General features: G+C 45.8%; 1 protein-coding gene across 5 annotated transcripts in view; it reads left to right on the forward strand.

Moving 5' to 3' along the window:
• SYNGAP1 (synaptic Ras GTPase activating protein 1) overlaps positions 1-23419 on the forward strand; it is a 469079-nt gene that overhangs the window by 395421 nt on the left and 50239 nt on the right. For 3 of the 5 annotated variants that reach the window (XM_040324977.1, XM_040324976.1, XM_040324979.1), the window contains 3 exons: positions 15574-15847; positions 15932-16105; positions 22079-22300. In XM_040324977.1, coding sequence (XP_040180911.1) covers positions 15574-15847; positions 15932-16105; positions 22079-22300 — 670 coding nt within the window. The remainder of the gene's footprint in view (positions 1-15573; positions 15848-15931; positions 16106-22078; positions 22301-23419) is intronic. The other 2 variants (XM_040324980.1, XM_040324978.1) reach the window with 1 other exon arrangement.

The following is a 23419-nucleotide window of genomic DNA, read 5'->3' on the forward strand; positions in this document are numbered from 1 at the left end:
AGTGTTCAGGCGTAGCTTAGACAGTTTTGCCGGCGTGGTTGTGAGAAGGCGCATAGGAGTGCGTCCACGTCATGGCGCATGCCCAGTTCGTAATACGTACCTGTCTGGCGCTCGGCCCATCATTTGCATGGGGTCACGCCTCATTTGCATGGGTCACGCCCACTTCCACCTACGCCGGCGTACGCCTTCGAAAACCCACGCCATGCTGGCGCAGCGTTGGGAGCACTGGCTTGCTGAATGCAATGCTTGCCTCTCTGCGCTGCGTTGGCGTAGCATACGGTGGTTACTCTACGACGGCGTAATGTGCGCCTTGCTCTCTGTGAATCTGGGCCTTAGACTTTAAATTACAGGGGTAGGCTTAAAGTGGGCCTGCGTTCAGAAAATAAATATTTGCTATTTTATAGGAAACGGACAGAAATGTTAATTGTTCTAGTGTCCCAAAAAGTCAAAATGTTGTCTTAAATTCTTGCTGAAAAATAGCAGTGCAGTTTCTGGTATGTGAAGGTGCCTTGCCATTCCTGTGTCTACAGCCTGGTGCCTTTTAAAATAAGCCTGTTGTGTAAAATGCACACGTTACTGTAATACTTTTAGGATATCCTTATCTTGTTAGAGGAATTTTGTATTCCACTGGAGAAAAGACTTTTGAGCAATGACGCTTCACAAGCTTAAAATGCAGACACCACATCATTTGGCAGTCAAAACCAAAGCTGCATCCCTCTTACGGGCTTATGTTCCTTGTTTGGAAAGGTGCAATATTGCTAGCGACTGCCAGAAAGGATCCTGGCAAGACAATACACCTGCATTGGAGGTAAACATTTCTGATCGAAGCGATGGGATTTAGAGAGTGCTTTTTTTACTTTCTTGGAGGCATGAGTGTTAGGCTTAACGGTTAGGACAGGTTAGGGTTAGGTTTACAGGTTAAGGGTTAGGATTTAGAAGTTGGGGTTAGAGTTAGGTTTAAAGGTTAGGATTTAAGACTTGGGGTTGGGGTCAGGGTTAGGACAGGTCAGGGTTATGTTTAAAGAGTTGAGGGTTAGGATTTAGAAGTTGGGGTTAAAGGTTAAGATTTAAGACTTGGGGTTGGGGTCAGGGTTCGGACAGGTCAGGGTTATGTTTAAAGGGTTAGGATTTAGAAGTTGGGTTAGGTTTAAAGGTTAAGATTTATAACTTGGGGTTGGGGTCAGGGTTAGGACAGGTCAAGGTTAGGTTTAAAGGTTAAGGGTTAGGATTTAGAAGTTAGGGTTAGGTTTAAAGGTCAAGATTTAAGACTTGGGGTTGGGGTCAGGGTTAGGACAGGTTAGGGTTAGGTTTATAAATGGTTAAGGGTTAGGATTTAGAAGTTGAGGTTAAGGTTAGGTTTAAAGGTTAAGATTTAAGACTTGGGGTCAGGGTTAGGACAGGTCAGGGTTAGGTTTAAAGGTTAAGGGTTAGGATTTAGAAGTTGGGGTTAGGGTAAGGTTTAAAGATTAAGATTTAAGACTTGGAGTTGGGGTCAGGGTTTGTACAGGTCAGGGTTAGGTTTAAAAGGTTAAGGGTTAGGATTTAGAAGTTAAGGTTAGGTTTAAAGGTTAAGACTTTGGGTTGGGGTCAGGGTTAGGACAGGTTAGGGTTAGGTTAAGGGTTAGGATTTAGAAGTTGGGGTTAGGACAGGTCAGGGTTACGTTTAAAGATTAGGATTTAAGACTTGGGGTTGGGGTCACTATTAGGACAGGAAAGGGTTAGGTTTAAAGGTTAGGGTTTGGGGTTAGGGTTAGAGGGCTGAGTGTACCTTCTGACTGAATATTACATCATGATTAATTGCCATGCCTACAGTTGAGTTTCCATCATTGCCACCTTAGAGGACAACTGTCTGTACAAGGGATATATTTATACACTGTGCCCAGCAGAGGTAAATGCAATTGGGCAGTTTTGGGTACTGGTTGTGCGGTAACAGGTAGGTCCTCAATCAGTAGTTGGGAAGTATAAGAAAAGTTTGCTTCCCTTGGATATTTGCACACAGGTGGTTTTCAGTCAGCCAGAGTTCCTTCCCACTAGGTAAACTACAACATTTTGGTTGACCACGTATCCACAAATACTATTATTTTGCACAAAGAGCCCAACTGATGTACTGGCATACTAGTCTAGTGGGTATCCCTGTAGGCATATACATGTGCTTTGATAGTTATTAATAAATTAATAAGCTCCTTTGGATCTTTTCAATTTAACGCCATAACAATACATTCCCTGAAACTGTAGGACTCAGTCAAACCTGTCCCTGCACTCACCTTTGCAAATGATCCTGGGTAACCTCTTGTCCTACTCAGGGCTCGTTGATCCATGCCATGGCTTCCGCCACATTGAAACTTTAGTGACTGCCTCTGGGCTAAAATCCTATGACACTTCTCAAAAAACAAAAATCGCATGTTCCCCCCCCCCCCAAAAAAAATTGTATGCACAGATGTGTAGGTTCCTTTTCCTGCTACCGTGTTTCCCGAAAATAAGACCTACCCCAAAAATAAGACCTACCGTTATTTTCCAGGAGAGCTGCAATATAAGCCCTACCCCGAAAATAAGCCCTAGTTTAAAATGCTTGTAAAATCCTATAATCCACTCTATTACAGTATTATATATATAATGTACAATGTGTGTGTTTCTGTAATATAATTGTGAGGAAGAGAGCTCCGGCGGGTCACAAAAGCGCAGAGCGGTGCCATAACGAACGTATTTGGTACAATTATATTACAGAAACACACACATTGTACATTATATAATACTGTAATAGAGTGGATTATAGGATTTTACAAGCATTTTAACTCTGTTCACACTGGGGATTCTTATCAGGCAGGGAAAGAGAGGGGGAGAGAAGACGGCACATTACATGATAAGACCTACCCCAAAAATAAGCCCTACTTTGTCTTTTGTTGCCAAAATGAATATAAGACCCGGGCTTATTTTCGGGGAAACACGGTATCTATCTATACTATCTCTGTATATCATCAGTACAGTCAACAACTTGACTATGTAACTTCCTATGATTAAGCCCCAATTAAAGCACAACTTAACCACTTAAGGACCGCCTCCTGCATATATACGTCAGCAGAATGGCACGGCTGGGAAGATGTACGTACAGGCACGTCCTGTACCCAGCCATGGGTCGCGGGCGCGCTCCCGCGACCAGGTCTGAAGCTCCGGGACTCGCGGACCCGGTCGCCGCTGGGGTCCCGCGATCGGTCCCCGGAACTGAAGAACGGGGAGAGCTGCGTGTAAACACGGCTTCCCCGTGCTTCACTGTGGCGGCTGCATCGATCGTGTCATCCCCTTTATAGGGAGACAAAATCGATGATGTCACACCTACAGCCACACCCCCCTACAGTTGTAAACACACACTAGGTGAACCCTAACTCCTACAGCGCCCCCCTGTGGTTAACTCCCAAACTGCAACTGTCATTTCCACAATAAACAATGCATTTTAAATGCATTTTTTGCTGTGAAAATGACAATGGTCCCAGAAATGTGTCAAAATTGTCCGAAGTGTCCGCCATAATGTCGCAGTCACGAAAAAAAACGCTGATCGCCGCCATTGTTAGTAAAAAAAAAAAAAAATTAATAAAAATGCAATAAAACTATCCCCTATTTTGTAAACGCTATAAATTTTGCGCAAACCAACCGATAAACGCTTATTGCGATTTTTTTTACCAAAAGTAAGTAGAAGAATACGTATCGGCCTAAACTGAGGAAAAAAACAATTTTTTTATATATTCTTGGGGGATATTTATTATAGCAAAAAGTAAAAAAAATTCAATTTTTTTCAAAATTGACGCTCTATTTTTGTTTATGGCGCAAAAAATAAAAACCGCAGAGGTGATCAAATACCACCAAAAGAAAGCACTATGTGTGGGGAAAAAAGGACGCCAATTTTGTTTGGGAGCCATGTCGCACGACCGCGCAATTGTCAGTTAAAGCGACGCAGTGCCGAATCGCAAAAAGGGGCCTGGTCCTTTACTTGCATTTTGGTCCGGGGCTTAAGTGGTTAACTTTATCTGAGCACCACAAACTGAAAACACTATTTAATTTGTTTTTGATATTCAAAGCAAACTCCCCCATCCATCCATGTCTCCATAATTTATTTTGTTTTGAATTGTTTGTTTTAAAAACTCCCTCCTAGCCACAGCCATCTTGAATAAGGGCAGGTGATTCATGTAGGATTTACTTCCTGGCATCCATCTGCCATTAGCTCAGGCATGCAGACAGGAGGATGTTCTTAGCTGAGAAAGCCCCTACTCCAGATGAAAGGAAAACAAATACCAGGATGACTTTTGAGATGTATGACATTGATTTGGCCTTGGATACAAACCTGGAAGCAACTAAAGAATTGTAAAAAAAAAGAAGTGTAAAACAAACAAATATAATACCTTCCTATCTATTTACTTGGGCTAGCAGCATAAAAGTTCAAATTGATTGAGAGAGTTTAGGTCATTTTTAGTTTCCTATGGGGATACCCATTCAGGTAATTTCCTCTGATTTCCTGTTGTATCTCCTGGGAAGGAAGTGAAGGGAAATCTCCGCAATGAAGCACTGAAAAACAAAAGAAGCACAATGTGTGCAGCACCACGAAACAGTAAACCATGCAAATATGGCTGCCACAATGTGCATACTGTATATAATAGCCAATTATACATACAGTGGAACCTCGGATTACGAGCATAATCCGTTCCAGGAGAATGCTCGTAATCCAAAGTACTCGCATATCAAAGCGAGTTTCCCCATTGAAGTCAATGGAAACTAAAATAATTTGTTCCGCATTGACTTCAATAGGATGCAATACCGCATGCGGCCAGAGCGGGAAGGCGCCGGAGAGCCTCGGAAACGTCCGAAAAAGGCCCGAGGACACTTGGGATGACCTCGGCAAACCTCGGAAAGACTTCCTACCTGAGAATTGCCGAGGTCAGCCGTGGCCTTTCCGTGCATTTCCTAACGGCGCCAATCGGCTTTGATCTGCTCGGCTCCGGCACCCCCCACCTCAGGCCATAAGTGGTATTGCACACCGCTTTGGCCTGAATCGTCCCCCTTTTTGCGAGACAACACTCGCAAACCGAGTCCCAATTTTTTTAAATACAGCGCTCGTATTGCGAAAACGCTCGTTAACCGCGTTACTCGCAATCCGAGGTTCCACTGTATACACTTTTAAAAATATTAACTCGCATTGATAAGTGTGTTTAAACTTAAGGTGATAGGATGATTAAAGCGGTGGTTCACCCTAAATAACAAGTTTCTACCATAAAATCCAGCATACTAGCGCGAGCTACAGTATGCCTTTATTTTATTTTTTTGTGCCGTACTCACAGTTTAATCCCGTAGTTAAGTTTCAGACTCCCTTATGCCTTCGGGAAAAAAAAAAACGATGGTTTTCATGACGGATTTCCTCTCAAGCCTGCCTTGCATACACACGGTCACACAAAAGTCCGGTGAACTCTTGACTGCCATGAACGCAGAGACTACGACGAGCCGACAAAATGAAGTTCTACAGTAGGTGAACCCGATTTTGTGTCAATCTCGCTCTCTTTCTCGGCGAGATTGAGCACCTACGAGCCCCATCGCGGGAGCCAGCGCCGAGCTGGCTTGCCGCGATGGAGACAGAGCCGTCATAGAAGCGACGGGAGATCCGACTTGGATTCCCGCCAATTCTACACGTGTGCGGCGTTTGTTATGAATCCTGAGGGGGAAGTCCCCGCCGGATTTTAAATAAAAATCCGGCATGGGTCCCCCCCTCAGGAGCATACCGGGCCCTTAGGTCTGTTATGGGTTGTAAGGAGAGCCCCCCTACGCCGAAAAAAACGGCGTAGGGGGTCCCCCTACGATCCATACCAGACCCGTATCCAAAGCACGCTACCCCGGCCAGCCAGGAAGGGAGTGGGGACGAGCGAGCGCCCCCCCCCTCCTGAGCCGTACCAGGCTGCATGCCCTCAACATGGGGGGGTTGGGTGCTCTGGGGCAGGGGGGCGCACTGCGGCCCCCCCCACCTCAGAGCACCCTGTCCCCATGTTGATGAGGACAGGGCCCCTTCCCGACTACCCTGGCCGTTGGTTGTCGGGGTATGCGGGCGGGAGGCTTATCGGAATCTGGGAGCCCCCTTTAATAAGGGGGCCCCCAGATACCGGCCCCCCACCCTAAGTGAATGAGTATGGGGTACATCGTACCCCTACCCATTCACCTGCAAGAAAAGTGGTAAAAACACAAATAAACCACACAGTGTATTAAAATATTTTATTAGTCTGCTCCGGAGGCCGCCCCCTGTCTTCTTTATTAGCTCTTTTACCAGGGGGGGCTTCTTCTTTGACGTCTTCGGGTGGGTGGGGGCCGCCGTCTGGTTCTCTTCCACCGCCGGGGGGGGTGGCTTTTAAAAAAGCCCCCACCCCCCCGGCGGGTTTCCTCCGGCGTCTTCGGCGGGGCTCTTCTTCTTCCGCTATCCCGACGGGTCTTCTCCGCTATCCGGGGGGTCTCGCCGCTCTCCGCTGTTGACTCGTCGCACCCCGGTTCTTCGTCTCGCAGTCCGGTCCCTTCTTCCGTGCTGTACGTCTTCTTCCGCGCTGTGACGTCATGTTCTTCACTTCTCTTCTTCTCCCGATGTTGACTCGCCGGTCCTCCTCGCTGAAATGACGGATGCGCGCCTTGCATCGGACCTATATAGGCCTCACAGTCCCATCATGCTCTGTACCTACCCATGTGATACCCATGTGGTAGGTATCACATGGGTAGGTACAGAGCATGATGGGACTGTGAGGCCTATATAGGTCCGATGCAAGGCGCGCATCCGTCATTTCAGCGAGGAGGACCGGCGAGTCAACATCGGGAGAAGAAGAGAAGTGAAGAACATGACGTCACAGCGCGGAAGAAGAACTCACAGCACGGAAGAAGACGTACAACACGGAAGAAGGGACCGGACAGCGATACGAAGAACCGGGGTGCGCCGAGTCAACAACGGAGAGCGGCGAAGACAGAAGGAGAACCCCGGAGAGTTGAGAAGACCCGTCGGGATAGCGGAAGAAGAAGAGCCCCGCCGAAGACGCCGGAGGAAACCCGCCGGGGGGGTGGGGGCTTTTTTAAAAGCCACCCCCCCCGGCGGTGGAAGAGAACCAGACGGCGGCCCCCACCCACCCGAAGACGTCAAAGAAGAAGCCCCCCCTGGTAAAAGAGCTAATAAAGAAGACAGGGGGCGGCCTCCGGAGCAGACTAATAAAATATTTTAATACACTGTGTGGTTTATTTGTGTTTTTACCACTTTTCTTGCAGGTGAATGGGTAGGGGTACGATGTACCCCATACTCATTCACTTAGGGTGGGGGGCCGGTATCTGGGGGCCCCCTTATTAAAGGGGGCTCCCAGATTCCGATAAGCCTCCCGCCCGCATACCCCGACAACCAACGGCCAGGGTTGTCGGGAAGGGGCCCTGTCCTCATCAACATGGGGACAGGGTGCTCTGAGGTGGGGGGGCCACAGTGCGCCCCCCTGCCCCAGAGCACCCAACCCCCCCATGTTGAGGGCATGCAGCCTGGTACGGCTCAGGAGGGGGGGGGCGCTCGCTCGTCCCCACTCCCTTCCTGGCTGGCCGGGTAGCGTGCTTTGGATACGGGTCTGGTATGGATTGTAGGGGGACCCCCTACGCCGTTTTTTTCGGCGTAGGGGGGCTCTCCTTACAACCCATAACAGACCTAAGGGCCCGGTATGCTCCTGAGGGGGGACCCATGCCGGATTTTTATTTAAAATCCGGCGGGGACTTCCCCCTCAGGATTCATAACAAACGCCGCACACGTGTAGAATTGGCGGGAATCCAAGTCGGATCTCCCGTCGCTTCTATGACACGCTTGCTGGGATGTGCTGTCACTATTCCAGTGAGTGTGAGATGTCGGCGAGATCTCGGCACCCTGTCGCCGAGTATCAGCGCGACGCTGTCGTGCTAAAAGCACAATATCACAAACACCTACTGTATGTTTACGAGCATGCGTCAAATTGTTTCCGAGCATGCATATTTTTTTTTCCCGTCGGAAAAGCATACAGACGAACGAGATCCTGCTCTTTTTATTTTTTTTCTGGCAGTTTTCTGTGCGGAAAAAGTCAGATGGAGCATACACACGGTCGGGACTCCCAACGAAAAGCTCTCATCGCAGTTTTTCCAACGGGAAAACCGGTCGTGTGTACGGGGCATCACAGACAGCTAAAAAAAGATCTGCCAAATGGTGTTGGATCAGAAATTATGCAGGCACCAACAGATTGGAGATCAATAAGTCACAGCTATAGGAACCTTTGGAGGAACCCTAGTGTTCAATGGAGCCCCGGTTGAGAAACACTGCCTTAGACTCACATGGACTTGTTTGTGCATAAAGTAAGCTCAAACAGAATCAGGAAAAGGTATAACTGAGACACCTGTGTGCAAATCTTCTATTACAACCAGCAGTTCAGGAGCTCATAGGGACATTGAGCATGTGTCTTCATATGTCTATGTTCATGCCAAAACAAGCTGTTTCAGAGTGAATGAATTATTAACACATTAGTTCTTACTGATATAACATATAGCAGGGGTGGCCAACCAGTGGCCCGGGGGCCACATGTGGCCCGCGGAGACCTCTGATGTGGCCCGCGACCTCCTGCTTTGCAATGGTGGTTTGGCAAGCCCAGATCGCAGGTTGCCGACCTGCCATACCACAGCATCAGTGTTGTGAATGAAGCTGGTAGTAGTGGAAGAAAGCAGCTGCGAAGCCCCATAAGCCGATGCTTCCTCTACAGCACCGGCTTTTGCACAGGCGGAGTCTATGGCAAAGTTCCGCTAACCCGCAGGATAGACACCGGTGCACTACGCTGCACCCGCAGTGTGGGTAAACCACAGAACATCAGTGTGAAAGCAGTCTTAGGCCCCTTTCACACGATCAGCCCGACCAAATGGGACCCTCAATTCATCTCTATAGAGCGACAGATGCCTACCTCCAACCTGAAAAACAGAATGGAGTTCGTCCCCTTCCATCAGGGCGGATCGGAGGGCCTATAGAGTAGCCGTGACTTGTCATCCACCCACTCCGCTCATTGTGGCCTCCGAATGGTTATCAAGTTGCTTAAGTGGCCCTCACTCTTCAAAAGGTTGGGCACCCCTGACCTATAGGTTGGTCCATACCTCACTGTGGCTTAGATATAAATGCCTCCTCCCATGCAGAGCATGCAAAACCAAAATGGTAAATTTGGAAGAGGACCCTTGAAGGTGTAAGCATGCAACCTTGCATGTTCATGTAATCTAAAGACTATTGCTGATCTAGGCATTACTAGTACCACATCCATAAACAAAATAAACAAGGAGAAAATCAAATAAATGGGACTTTTCTGGTGCCAACCAATATGCAGTATATAATAAATATAAAACATAAAGAAAATAGCCATATAAAAGAGATTATAGGCTTCACAATAGTTTATTGTATCCGAAAGCAAGTGCAAATTTTACAACAATTTTTCCAATGTTGTACCTTCATTAAATGTCACCATATTGCTACACATAGATGCTCCTCTCTTCTTTTTTATACTTTTTTTTTTTTTGACGTCGTCTTATATTAAAGCGGGAGTTCACCCGAAAAACAATTTTTAACATTAGATTGAGGCTCATTTTGTCAAGGGGAATCGGGTGTTTTTTTTTAAATCGAAGCAGTACTTACCGTTTTAGAGATAGATCTTCTCCGCCGCTTCCGGGTATGGGCTGCAGGACTGGGCGTTCCTATTTGATTGACAGGCTTCCGACGGTCGCATACATCGCGTCACGAGTAGCCGAAAGAAGCCGAACGTCGGCTACTTTCGGAAAATCGTGACGCGATGTATGCGACCGTCGGAAGCCTGTCGGAAGCCTGTCAATTAAATAGGAACGCCCAGTAGGCAGCCCATACCCGGAAGCGGCGGAGAAGATCGCTCTCTAAAACGGTAAGTACTGCTTCGATTAAAAAAAAAACACCCGATTCCCCTTGACAAAATGAGCATCAATCTAATGTTAAAAATTAAGTTTTTGGGTGAACCTCCACTTTAAGACATTGCTTGTATATCAAGGCAAAAAAAAAAAAAAAAATTAGCTTGTCTTGCAAAACGCTCTCAAACCAAGTTACTCTCAAACCAAGGTTTTACTGTATACAATTGTTTCACGACCACAATAATAACTCATGCAAACATCCCAGGATTACAAGCAAGGTAGCAACCATAGAATGATATAACATCTCATGATGTGATGTTGCAGTCCATGGGTGAACATAAAAGTCCTCAATTCGGAACACGTTTCGCAGACAACCCTGCTTCTTCAGGAGGGTGTGGTTCTTTAGTAAACATTCATTTGTATGTATGCTTTAGATCTGCTGACTGCACATTCAAAGGACATAGGGATCCAAAGGCTGAGCCCACCTCCACCAAAAAAAAAGATGGCAGTGGGGGATACTTACCGCTGGTCCACAAAAGAGTATAAAAGCTTGTGTAACCAAAGTTTACTAAAGTGCCTGAAAGAGCAAGTTTTCCTGTGAAATACGTTGGAGCTTTGGGACTATGTTATATTACCTGGATTGCAGCATCGCATCATGCGTGTTAGGTGTCCCCCACTGTCAACTTTTCTTTTTGTAGAGATGGACTTAGGGTCCTTTCACACGTGCGGACCGTTTTTTAGATCAGTTTTTTATCATCAGTTGATTCGTTTTTTCATCCGTTTTACATACGTTGTCATCCGTTTTCCATCCGTTTTTCCATCCGTTTTTCCATCCGTTTTTCCATCCGTTTTTCCATCCGTTTTTCCATCTGTTTTTCCATCTGTTTTTCCATCTGTTTTTCCATCTGTTTTTCCATCTGTTTTTCCATCTGTTTTTCCATCTGTTTTTTTTTTTGTTAGAACTTTATTTTTATTACATATTTTGATGAAAAACGGATGTTAGCGGATCGGATGTTAAACGGATCGTCCGCTAACATCCGTTTTTCATCCGTTGCGTTTTTTTGACGGAAGAAAAAGGACCCTAAGCATTTGGATCCCCATGTCCTGGATGCACAGTCAGCAGATGTAAAGTATATGTAACCAAGGTTTACTAAAACACCACTGTCTCCTGAAGAAGCAGGGTTGTCTACGAAACCTGTTGAAGATTGAAAGCACTATGCTATCTTCACCTCTGGATTGCAACATCACATCATGAGATGTTATATCATTCTGTGGTTGTAATTTTGGGGTGTTTGAATGAGTTATTATTCTAATCATGATACACTTGTATCTGTTGTAAAGTTAAAATAATATGGTTTGGGGCAAACCCGATTTATATGCCCATAGTTATATGTTTTTAATTAATCTTTTACTAACTGTGCACTGGCTTCTGGTTACAATAAACAATGCAAAGCCTAAAAACTTTTTTACCTTGGCTTTTTTCTGTATGTTTAATATTTATTATATACAACGGGTAGAATAAGTTTCGAACACATCACCATTTTTCTAGGTAAATATATTTATAAGAGTCCGTTTACACTGGGGCGGCACGACTTCGGGGGCGACTCTGCAAGTCGTCCTGAGGCTGACTTCAGAGGCGATTTGCATAACGACTTCTGTTTGGAAGTCAATGCAGGTCGCCCCGAGCCGCCCCCGAAGTCGTACAGGAACCTTTTTCTAAGTCGGAGCGACTTGCGTCGCTCCTATTAGAACGGTTTCATTGCATTGAATGGGACGCGACACGTCAGGCGGCTGAGCCGCCTGTCGTGTCGCCCCAGTGTGAACCGGGTCTAAAGGTGCTATTAACATGACATTTTCACCACATGTCAGTAACAACCCATGCATACAAAGAAACCAAAACAAATAAATTCAAAAATTATGTTATGTGTAATAAAATGGAATGACACAGGGAAAATGTTTTGAAAACATGAAGAAAGGGACGATCAAAAAGACATGGAAAGCCAAGACACCAGCTGAAATCTATCAGTAAATAGAAAGCAATCCTGCCCCTTGTCAGTGCAAATTAAAAAGGTGTCTTATTACCAAGGTGTCACGCAAGAAACATTTTATGATGGGTAAAAGCAAAGAGTTCTCTCAAGACCTTGGCAACCTTATGCCCTGTACACCGGTTTTCCCATGGAATAAACTCTGATGGTTTTTCTGACGAGTTCCGACGGAATTCCACTCAAGCTGTCTTGCATACACACAGTCACACTAAAATCCAACCGTCAAGAACGCGGTGAAGTAAAACACTACGTCGAGCCAAGAAAATGAAGTTCTATGCTTCCGACCATGCGTCAAATTGTTTCCGAGCATGCATGGTTTTTAGTCCGTCGGAATTGCATCACCCCAAAAACACCCCCCATACCAACAGTGAGGTTTGGAGGAGGGAACATTATGGTGTGGGGCTGTTTTTCAGCATACGGCACTGGCAAACTTCATATCATTGAAGGAAGGATGAATTGAAAAATGTACCAAGACATTCTTTATAAAAATCTGCCGCCATCTACCAGGATGATGAAGATGAAACGAGGGAGGACATTTCATCAAGACAATCCCAATCACAAAGCCAAGGAAACTCTCTATTGGCTTCAAAGAGAAAATAAAGGTGCTAGAATGGCCCAGCAAATCACATGACTTGAATCCAATAGAAAATCTATGAAAAGATCAGAGTTTATAGGAGAGGCCCACGGAACCATCAAGTTTTGAAGATTTTACATTTGTGTGGAAGAATGGGCCAAAATCACACCTGAGCAATGCATGCCACTAGTTTCTCCATTCATGAGCCTGCGTCTTAAAGCTGTCATTGCCAACAAAAGATTTTGAAGTATTAAACTAATTTCAGTTAGCATGTTCAATACTTTTTGACTGTGTGGTTCCATTTTATTACACATAACTTAAAGTGGTTATTAAACTTTGTGTTTTTTCACCTTAATGCATCCTATGCATTAAGGTGAAAAAACACCTTGCACTCTACGCCCCCCCCGTGCCCCCGTTTTACTTACCTGAGCCCCGAACTACCGTGGGCTCGTTCCCGCGTCGCTTTCCAAGCGGCTCGTTGGCTGTTCATTGGTTAGATTGATAACAGCGCAGCCATTGGCTCCCGCTGCTGTCAATCAAATCAATGACGCTGCACATCGGGGGGCGGAGCCGAGTCATACACTTGGCGGCTATGGCCACCGAGTGTATCACATGGGAGCGCGCCCTCAAGGTAACCCCCTCGGGAGAACGCTTCCCAGAGGGGGGTTAGCTCTTGCGGGGAGGAGCTACAAGAGCCACCGTGGGACCCCAGAAGACAAGGATCGAGGCCACTCTGTGCAAAACGAACTGCACAATGGAGGGAAGTATGAATTTTTTTTTTTTTTTTTAAATGAACCCATACAACCCCTTTAAAGCGGGGGTTCACCCGAAAAAAAATTTTAACATTAGATTGAGGCTAATTGTGGGAAGCAGAATCGGGTGTATTTTTTAAAATCAATGCAGTACTTACCGTTTTAGAGATAGATGTTCTCCGCGGCTTCCGGGTATGATCTTCGGGACTGGGTGTTCCTATTTGATTGACAGGCTTCCGACCGTCGCATACATCGCGTCACGCGTTGCCGAAAGAAGCCGAACGTCGGTGCGGCTCTATACGGCGCCTGCGCACCAACGTTCGGCTACTTTCGGCAACTCGTGACGCGCTGTATGCGACGGTCGGAAGCCGGTCGGAAGCCTGTCAATCAAATAGGAACGCCCAGGCCCACAGTCCATACCCGGAAGCCGCGGAGAAGATCTCTCTCTGTGTACTGCATTGATTTAAAAAAAAACACCCGATTGTGCTTCCCACAATTAGCCTCAATCTAATGTTAAAAATGTGTTTTTTGGGTGAACCCCCGCTTTAATTTCTGAATGTATTTGTTTTGATGTCTTTGTATGTATGGATTGCATGGGTTGTTACCGACGGTGAACATTTCATGTTAATAGCGCCTTTAGAAATGTTTTTACCTGGAAAAATAGTGATGTTTTCAATACTTATGGTGCTTATGGTACACACCATCAAGCTTTTGCCCGGCCAAATCACATCGGAATTCCATCGGAAAAATATAGAGCATGTTCTATATCTAAAGTCTAAAGGAATTAAAAAAACTCAGATGGGGCTACACACGATCGGAAAATCCGATGAAAAAAGTCCATCTGACTTTTTCCATCGGAAATTACGATCGTGTGTACGGAGCATTAGTCTGCCCGCTGTATATAAATTACCACCTGAAAAGTCCCATTAATTTGGTTTTCTCCTTGTAGTGACCCGGCAATTACTGCCATAATCGTATTGAAGGAGATGGTAGAGAGATGAACTGCTATGCTAGGTCTGAGAACTTTGTAATTTGACTGTGAAAAATGATCAAAGCTTAAAGAAAAAAAGAATGAAGATTATTATCCTGCCGATTGGGCGGATACGTAGAATTTGTTCATGCGGATCAGCTAAAAGAACAATAGGCCAGGTGTGAAATCTGAATTCCAGGCAGATATTAAAAAAAGACAGTTAATCAAGTCATGTTGGATTAAAAAGCATAGATGCATTGGAAATACTGGTAATGAAAGTATCTGAAACCCATCTTTATGTTTATTTCTTATGATCCCATGCACACCAATGATCTCAGACTGAGAAAGGGAGTGCCAGCTCTGGCGAGCCAGTCAGGCTCTATAGCAGTGATGGTGAACCTTGGCACCCCAGATGTTTTCAAACTACATTTCCCATGATGCCCAACTACAGCGCAGAGTGCATGAGCATTGTGGGAAATGTAGTTTTAAAACATCTGGGGTGCCAAGGTTCGCCATCACTGCCCTAAAGCATTGCATATGGCCAATAGTCAAACATGGAGCTTGGAGAAGAGAGGACATTGGATGACATTCTCATGCTGCTTCTTCATTGTCCAGTCAGAAGACCCGATGACAGGGATGTGTCCAAGCTGTAGCATTTTACCATAAAAACGGAAAAGTGAGGTCCACCACCTACCTAAATAGTGCAACAATAATGGGCGAATCACAAGACTGACTGAACAGAGTTGCTTCTGTCAGGCACAACAAAACATATACAGTGAAATCTCGGATTACGAGCATAATCCGTTCCAGGAGAATGCTCGTAATCCAAAGTATTCGCATATCAAAGTGAGTTTCCCCATTAGAGTCAATGGAAACGAAAATAATTTGTTCCGCATTGACTTCAATGGCATGCAATACCGGATGCGGCCAGAAGAGGGGCGCCGAAGAGCCTCAGAAACAGCCGGAAAGGCCAGAGGACAGCTCGGCTGACCTCGGCAAACCTCGGAAGGGCTCAGGAACTTAGTATTTCTGAGCCTTTCCAAACGGCTCAGAATGGGCCAATCGGCTACAATCGGCTCGGCTCAGCTCCGGCACCCCCCACCTCATGCCAAACGCGGTACTGCACGCCGCTTTGACCTGAATCCTGCTCCTTTTGCGAGACAGTGCTAGTATTGTTAGTTCCTCAAAAATGGCTTGTTTTTGCTGAAATGTCTCAGTAGTTTTAAATGTTTGTTTGGTACCCTCATAAGTTATTTTCCGTGTTCATTTTGGGCTGGCACTAGATTTTAACGCCGTACTTTATTCCTTCTTATAATACAGCAAGAGGCAGCTTTCCCTCCAAGACAATCTGCAGCACATGCTGTCCCCCCCTCAAATCACCATCGCCCCCAGTGTACAGCGAAGGCCGGAAACGCAGCCCCCTCCCCTTCACAGGGGCAAATCCCAACAGCTGACGGTGCAGGCCGCCCATAAACCCCGGCCAAGCAGCGGTAACCTCCTGCAGAGCCCAGAACCAACGTATGGAGCTGCCAGACTGAGGCAGCAGTCAGTGGAGAAAGATGGTGGAGGGCTTAAACCCAGTATAACCAAGCAGGTACCATCAACGTTTTCCACAGTCTACTACTACTGTCTGTTTGTTTGGTTAGGCTGTGCATAATCTTTGGCTTTCCTCCTTCAGCATTCACACACGCAGTCCACACTGAATCCAGTCACTCCTGCCTCGGAACGCACAGTTGCCTGGGTGTCTAATATGCCTCATCTCTCCGCCGACATTGAAAGCTCTCACATAGAACGAGAGGAGTACAAACTTAAAGAGTACTCAAAGTCCATGGATGAGAGTCGCCTTGAGAGGGTAAGTACGGCTATCCTCTACACAATACTATTCAGACTTCTTCTGCCACCCTCTCCTTTTCCTTCTCCACCATCCTACCGTACTTCTCTTCCACCCTCCTGTCCTGTCCTGCTTCTACCATACTGCCCTGCCCCTTTCCCATCATCCCGGCCAGCGTCTTTTCCAGTATACTGCCTTGTTCTTTTTCCACCATCACGCCTCTCTTCCACCATCCATTCACACCCCCTTTCCACCATCCTGGCTAACGTCTTTTCCAGTATACTGCCTTGTTCTTTTCCCACCATCACGCCTCTCTTCCACCATCCATTCACACCCCCTTTCCACCATCCTGGCTAACGTCTTTTCCAGTGTACTGCCTTGTTCTTTTTCCACCATCACGCCTCTCTTCCACCATCCATTCACACCCCTTTCCACCATCCTGGCCAACGTATTTTCCAGTGTACTGCCTTGTTCTTTTCCCACCATCACGCCTCTCTTCCACCATCCATTCACACCCCTTTTCCACCATCCTGGCCAACGCCTTTTCCAGTATACTGCCTTGTTCTTTTCCCACCATCACGCCTCTCTTCCACCATCCATTCACACCCCCTTTCCACCATCCTGGCCAACGCCTTTTCCAGTATACTGCCGTGTTCTTTTCCCACCATCACGCCTCTCTTCCACCATCCATTCACACCCCCTTTCCACCATCCTGGCCAACGCCTTTTCCAGTATACTGCCTTGTTCTTTTCCCACCATCACGCCTCTCTTCCACAAACCATTCACACTCCCTTTCCACCATCCTGTCCAACGTCTTTTCCAGTATACTGCCTTGTTCTTTTTCCACCATCACGCCTCTCTGCCACGATCCATTCACACTCCCTTTCCACCATCCTGGTCAATGTATTTTCCAGTATACTGCCTTGTTCTTTTTCCACCATCACGCCTCTCTTCCACTATGCATTCACACCCCTTTTCCACCATTCTGGCCAGCGCCTTTTCCAGTATACTGCTTTGTTCTTTTCCCACCATCACGCCTCTCTTCCACCATCCATTCACACTCCCTTTCCACCATCCTGGCCAGCGCCTTTTCCAGTATACTGCTTTGTTCTTTTCCCACCATCATGCCTCTCTTCCACCAGCCATTCACACCCCCTTTCCACCATCCTGGCCAGGGTCACTTTAAAGGGTAACTTCACTTTCATGGGTACTTCTTCCAATAGCTTGTCCAGCTTGTCATTATGCCATCCTGCTCTACTGTCATCCTGTCCTACTTCTTCACCATCCCAAGTTGCTTCTCCATTTTCATCCTGTTCTTTCTTCTATGCGCCTCTCCTGGCCTGCCTCCTCACAATCCTGTTCATCTCCCCTCATTAAGTCCAACTCCCTTTAATATCCCATCCAACTTCTCCTTCTCTGTTCTCCCCTGCTCTACTGTCATTCCATCCTACTTCTCCTCCAACTTCTTATGCAGCTTCTCTTATACCATCTCTCTTCTGCTTCTATCCTGGTTTGCATTTCCATGAGCCTGTTTTTGTCTTTTTTTATGAAGTCCAGTTTTAATTTTTTTTTCATGTCCAGCTTCTTCTACATGGTCGTTTCCTGGTCCACTTCTCCTCTACCATCCCGCACTGCTTCTTTTCCACCACCTATTTTTTTTCTCCTTATTTTGTTCTGCCCCTTTGGCACCATCCTCTCTTAAGCCCTGTATACCCGGCCGGGATTCTCGTCGGGGGAAAAAAAAACGTTGCTTTTCCTGACGAGATTCCTGGCAAGATTTTTTTGCCGGCCGAGTGTACACACATACGATTCAAAAGAACCGCCGTTCTTTTGAATGGCACGAACGCAGTGACATCATCGACTACGACGAGCATGCGCTTGTTACATTCGATGCCGTCGCCACCATCTTGCTTCACCCTACCTATGCCTTGGAAGCTATCGTGTATGCGTCAAAGTCATTTCGAGCATGCGCGGGTTTCCATGGAGACAGGTAAGTATACACACGCTCAGCTTTCTCGGCAGGAAAACACAACGAGAAAATAGAGAGCAGGTTCTCTATTTTTCTCGTCTAGATTGTGGGCAGTTTTCTCGACGAGAAACCTCAAAGCCTCGTACACACGCACGGTATACTCGGCAAGAAAGCTCTGCCAGCAGTTTTCTTGCTGTTTCTGGCCGAGAAAACCATGTGTGTGTACGAGGCTTTACGTCTCTTCTACAAACTCGTCTCACTGCACCTCTACTACCATGTCCTCATTTTCCTCTGCTACCTTGTCCTCCTCCTCCATCCTTTCTTACTTCTCTTCATTCACCTTTCCTCCACTGCTCATTAGACATGTGCACACTAAAATATTTTATTTCGGAATTTCGATTTTGTCCGAAAAAATTTTTTATTTAGTTACTCCCGAAATTCGTTTTTATTCATTTTGTTTCATTAAAAAATGCATTCGTCCAAAAATCCGAATTAAAGCGGTAGTTCACCCACAATCCCATGATGTTACCATCGAGACAGGCATTGTAGCGCGAGCTACAGTATGCCTGTCCCGATTTTTTTAACCCCGTACTCACCTCGTAGTCGTCCATCGTAGATTCCGGCTCCCGCGGGGAATGGGCGTGCCTATGGAGAGGGAGGATGATTGACGGCCGGCCCTGGCACGTCACTCTCCCCGAAGACAGCCGGAGTAGGTCTCGGCTCTTCACGGCGCGTGCGCACAGGCTATGCGCACGCGTCGTGAAGACCAAGCCTATTTCGGCTATTTCCGGAGAAGCGTGACGCGCCAGAGCCGGCCGTCAATCATCCTCCGTCTCCAGAGGCACGCCCATTCCCCGGTATCTTCGATGGACGACTACAAGGTGAGTATGGGGGGAAAAAATTCGGGACAGGCATACTGTAGCTCGCGCTACAGTGCCTGATTTAAAGGTAAAAGAAAAATTTTTTTTTTTTTTTACTGTCGATAGGGTGAACCCCCGCTTTAAGTAAGGTCGAATCTGTCGTTGAGGGCTTATGGTGTCCGTCGAATGTTCTAAGAAGATTCGACGAAGCAGCTAAACTGTAAGGTCAAATGCTCCGCCCACAAGCTATAGTAGAATTCCAATGTTGTATGACTAGTAATAATTATATTTATGAATTATTATTACTAGTTAACCAACAATAGAATTCTTCTATAGCCTATGGGTCTAGCATTTGACCATAAATGTCCGCTCTTGGCGATCGTATGTTTTTAGCTGCTTCGTCAAATCTTAATGTCTCTATTATGTCAAATCTTTTCTCTCTATGTCAAATCTTTTCTTTCTATAATGTTTAATCTTTTCTCTCTATGTCGAATCTTTTCTCTCTATGTCTAATCTTTTCTCTCTATGTCAAATCTTTTCTTTCTATAATGTTTAATCTTTTCTCTCTATGTCGAATCTTTTCTCTCTATGCCTAATCTTTTCTCTCTATATCGAACCTTCATGTCTCTATAATATCGAATCTTTTCTCTCTATATCGAACCTTCATGTCTCTATAATGTTGAATCTTTTCTCTCTAAATCGAACCTTCATGTCTCTATAATGTCGGATCATTTCTTTCTATGTCAAATCTTTTCTTTCTATAATGTCTAATCTTTTCTCTCTATGTCAAATCTTTTCTTTCTATAATGTCTAATCTTTTCTCTCTATGTAGAATCTTTTCTCTCTATATCGAACCTTCATGTCTCTATAATGTTGAATCTTTTCTCTCTATGTCGAATAATCTTGGACTAATAGAGTTAGATTAGGCACATTCGACCTCAGGTTCGATAGACACAGATCGCTATTGTCACCGTCATGTTGAATCTTCTATCTATATTGAACTGTTGTCACAACTAAATAAAAAAAAAGCATTTTTTTATATCGGATTTCGGATTCTGCGCGCTCGTTGTTAAAACGAACGTGAAAATCCCCCAATTTCCAACGAAAATGCATTCGGGCAAAAACAAATGCTCATCCAACTTCTTCTGCATCATCCTATTATGGTTCCACATCATCCATTTATGGCCCCCGTCATCCCTTTTTTACTTCTCCCTTATCATTTTGTACTACTGCTCTTCCTCCATTTTATTCTGCTTGTTTTTTAGCATTCTGTTCTACCACTGTTCTGTCTTCGCTTACAAAATTTACATCATTTTTAATCACTTCCACAATCCCAACTTGCTTTGCTGGCATTTCCAGCACCCTGTCAGGCTTTTCCTTTACCATTCTGTCTTGCTTCTCTGCTATTGTCCCTTTTCCCTTCTCTCTTAAAATTCTGTCCTGCTTCTGTATTATCCTATTCTGCTTCTCCCCCACTATCCCAGCTACTCCTACACCTACTGCTTGTCTTTCTTTTCTTTTGTTGTCCTCTCCTACTTTTCTTTCCACAATCTCTTATTACTTCTCCATTATAGTGGCATGCATCTAGGTTAGGGGTCTCAAACTGGCGGCCCTCCAGCTGTTGCAAAACTACAAGTCCCATGAGGCATTGCAAGACTGACAGTTACAAGCATGACTTCCACAAGCAGAGGTATGATGGGTAGGGTGACCACGTGTCCCGGATTGCCCGGGACAGTCTCGTATTTTGCAGGTCTGTCCCGTGTCCTGGGCACCTTCATTCCAGGACAATACTGTGTCCCGGAATGACTGATACAGCCACCTGATGAGCCAACGATGGAAACATGCTTGTTTCCCAGCCCAGGGAGTTCGCCCGCCAAATGCCCTGCAATGCACTGCGCCCAACCAGGACGCAGTAAAAGCTGGTCGTTAAGGAGCGGGGCTGGGAAGCACGGGGTCCCCCTAGTCCATTCCAGGCCCTTTGGGTCTTTTGGGGGCTTCCAGATTCTGATAACCCCCCTGCCTGCATGCAACCACACCACCAGCCAGGATAAGATAGGGATGGGGGTTAGAGACCGAGGGGTCTGGTATGGACACTACGTTTTTTATTTTTCAATAGCCGGGTGCCAGCAATTGCAATCGTAAGTCAATTTAAATGTGATTTGACTTTTTTTTTTTATTTAATTTTTGCTGCAGCATGTTACACATGCGCCACTTTACAGGCAGACTAAGGGGACCCTCCAGGCACTATATTTAGAGGAATTGTTCATTTTTATTGTTGCACTTTAAACATAATTATAATCACTGCTCCTGAGTCCCGAAAAGGCTATCATTTTAAAAAACATTTTTTGCATTGATACATGTCCCCCAAGGCAGTACCCGGACCCCCTTACCCCTATTATGGCCAATTACTTGCATATAAGCTTTTAAAATTGGCACATATTTGTGAAAGAGGTGGGTGTCCCTGAAGGGCAGTTTGGAATTGTGGTCACCCTAGATGGAGGGCCGCCAGTTTGAGACCCCTGATCTAGGTTATCCTGTCCTGTATCTCCACCAGCTTGTCCTGTTCCTCAAAGTTTTTCAACTCCTTCCTTTCTGTCCGCTCACTCAATGATGTCACAATTGTTCTTGTTCTCTTCTCTTTCTCAGTATCTGTTCTTACTGCTCCACTTCCAGTGCCGATCCTGACCTCCCTGGGGCCCTAAGCAAAATTACATGTCACATTAAAGTTGAGAAGTGGGGGGGCTGCCGAAAATGGCATGTCACATTAAAGTTGAGAAGAGCGGGGGGAGGGGGGTGGGCGGAGGCTTTGCTGCCGACAGTGACATGTCACATTAAGGATTCAAGAGTTGAGAAGCGGGGGGAGGGGTGTTCTGCTGTCGGAAATGACATCTTACATTAAAGTGAGAAGCAGGGGGTGCTGAATTCTTACCTCTTCTCCCATGCAGCCAGCGAGTTGAGAAGCAGGGTGAGGTGCCAAAAATTACTTCTCACCAGGCGGGCCTCTAGTAATTTGGGGGGCCCGCCGCCGCTTTGCGGGGGCCTTAAGCGGCTTGCATAGTGAGCCTATAGGGTGGATCGCCCCTGTCCACTTCCTTCAACTCTCTTGTCTCTTTCCTTTCATCTTTCCTCCTCTCTCTCCTCTTCCCTTTCTCGCTGGTCCTCTAGGTAAAGGAGTATGAGGAGGAGATCTACACTCTGAAGGAACGGCTCGTCATGTCCACCAAGAAACTAGAGGAGTACGAGCGACGCCTTTTTAGCCAGGAAGAACAAACGAATAAAATGCTGCAGCAATATCAGTGTCGGCTAGAGCAGAGTGAGAAGCGACTCCGGATGCAGCAGGCAGAGAAGGATTCGCAGATCAAGAGCATCTTAAACAGGTTAGAAATGGTAAATACTCTATTATTTACTTCTGGGGACTGGGGGGGAGGCGGGAACGTGGGATCCTCTGGAACAGGGATCCCCTGTAAAGGACACATTATTCAGAGAAAGCTCAATATATGACTGCCAAATATGAACATATTGTAGGGCCTTATTCATTTGATAATTCCAGTCACCCCCCTCACCCTTTTTGTTGAGTAGCACCATCATCACTCATCATCTTCAAATTTGTGGCTCCAAAAAATGCATTAACCAAACTTAAAAAAAAATTTTAATGCATTAAAGGGACATAGCCTGGGTTTATGGTATTCATTGTACTCAATGAACCCTTATGTCTGTATATTTTTCTAAATATCCCTGAAAATAGGTGCTAACTGTAGTTCTTAGCTTAATTGGTCCAGTGCTGTCATATAGGGGCAGACAGGGAGACCTCAGCCCTGTAAAAGCTCTGACTAATTTAACTGGGAGCTTACACAGGTCTTCTTCTACTTGAGCTTACACAGGTCTTCTTCTACTTGCTCTTAGCAGTTGAACAGAGGGATGGGAAATGAAAAAGCAAATAATGTGCAGCTGGAAGAAGGGAGAATGAAAACAAACACAGTGGGGGTTATTTACGAAAGCTTGCTAAGAAACATGTGTGGAAGCATTGACCTTCCAGGGTCGCGCACGTCGCCGTGTCATCATCGCGGCCACGTCACCGCGTATCCTGTCCGCGGGGAATTTGGTCTGATGGTGTGTACAGCCATCAGACCAAATGATCCCAGCGGACATGTCCGATGAAAACGCTCCGCGGACCGTTTTTATCGGACAGGTCCTGTCGTGTGTACGAGGCCTAAGGTGAACAGTAAGGTTTGGGGTTGAGGTAAGTTAGTTTCATAAATTGTGATCATTTTATTTATCGGGTTATAACATCATTTCTTGTGTAAAAATTCTTACCGTCAAGCTCATATGCACTCACATGTACCACAGCTATAAATTCTCACTACAAATGACATAATGCACTAAAATATGCTCAGTACGTTACCCATTAGACTGGATATGTCTGCTTCTGACCTTCAAAACCCATTATGGAGAGGACACTTGATATTAGCCTTCATAAAGACATTTTACCGAAATTTCTGTTTCATT

This window comes from Rana temporaria, chromosome 9 (genome assembly GCF_905171775.1).
Source record: "Rana temporaria chromosome 9, aRanTem1.1, whole genome shotgun sequence".
NCBI lineage: Eukaryota > Metazoa > Chordata > Amphibia > Anura > Ranidae > Rana > Rana temporaria.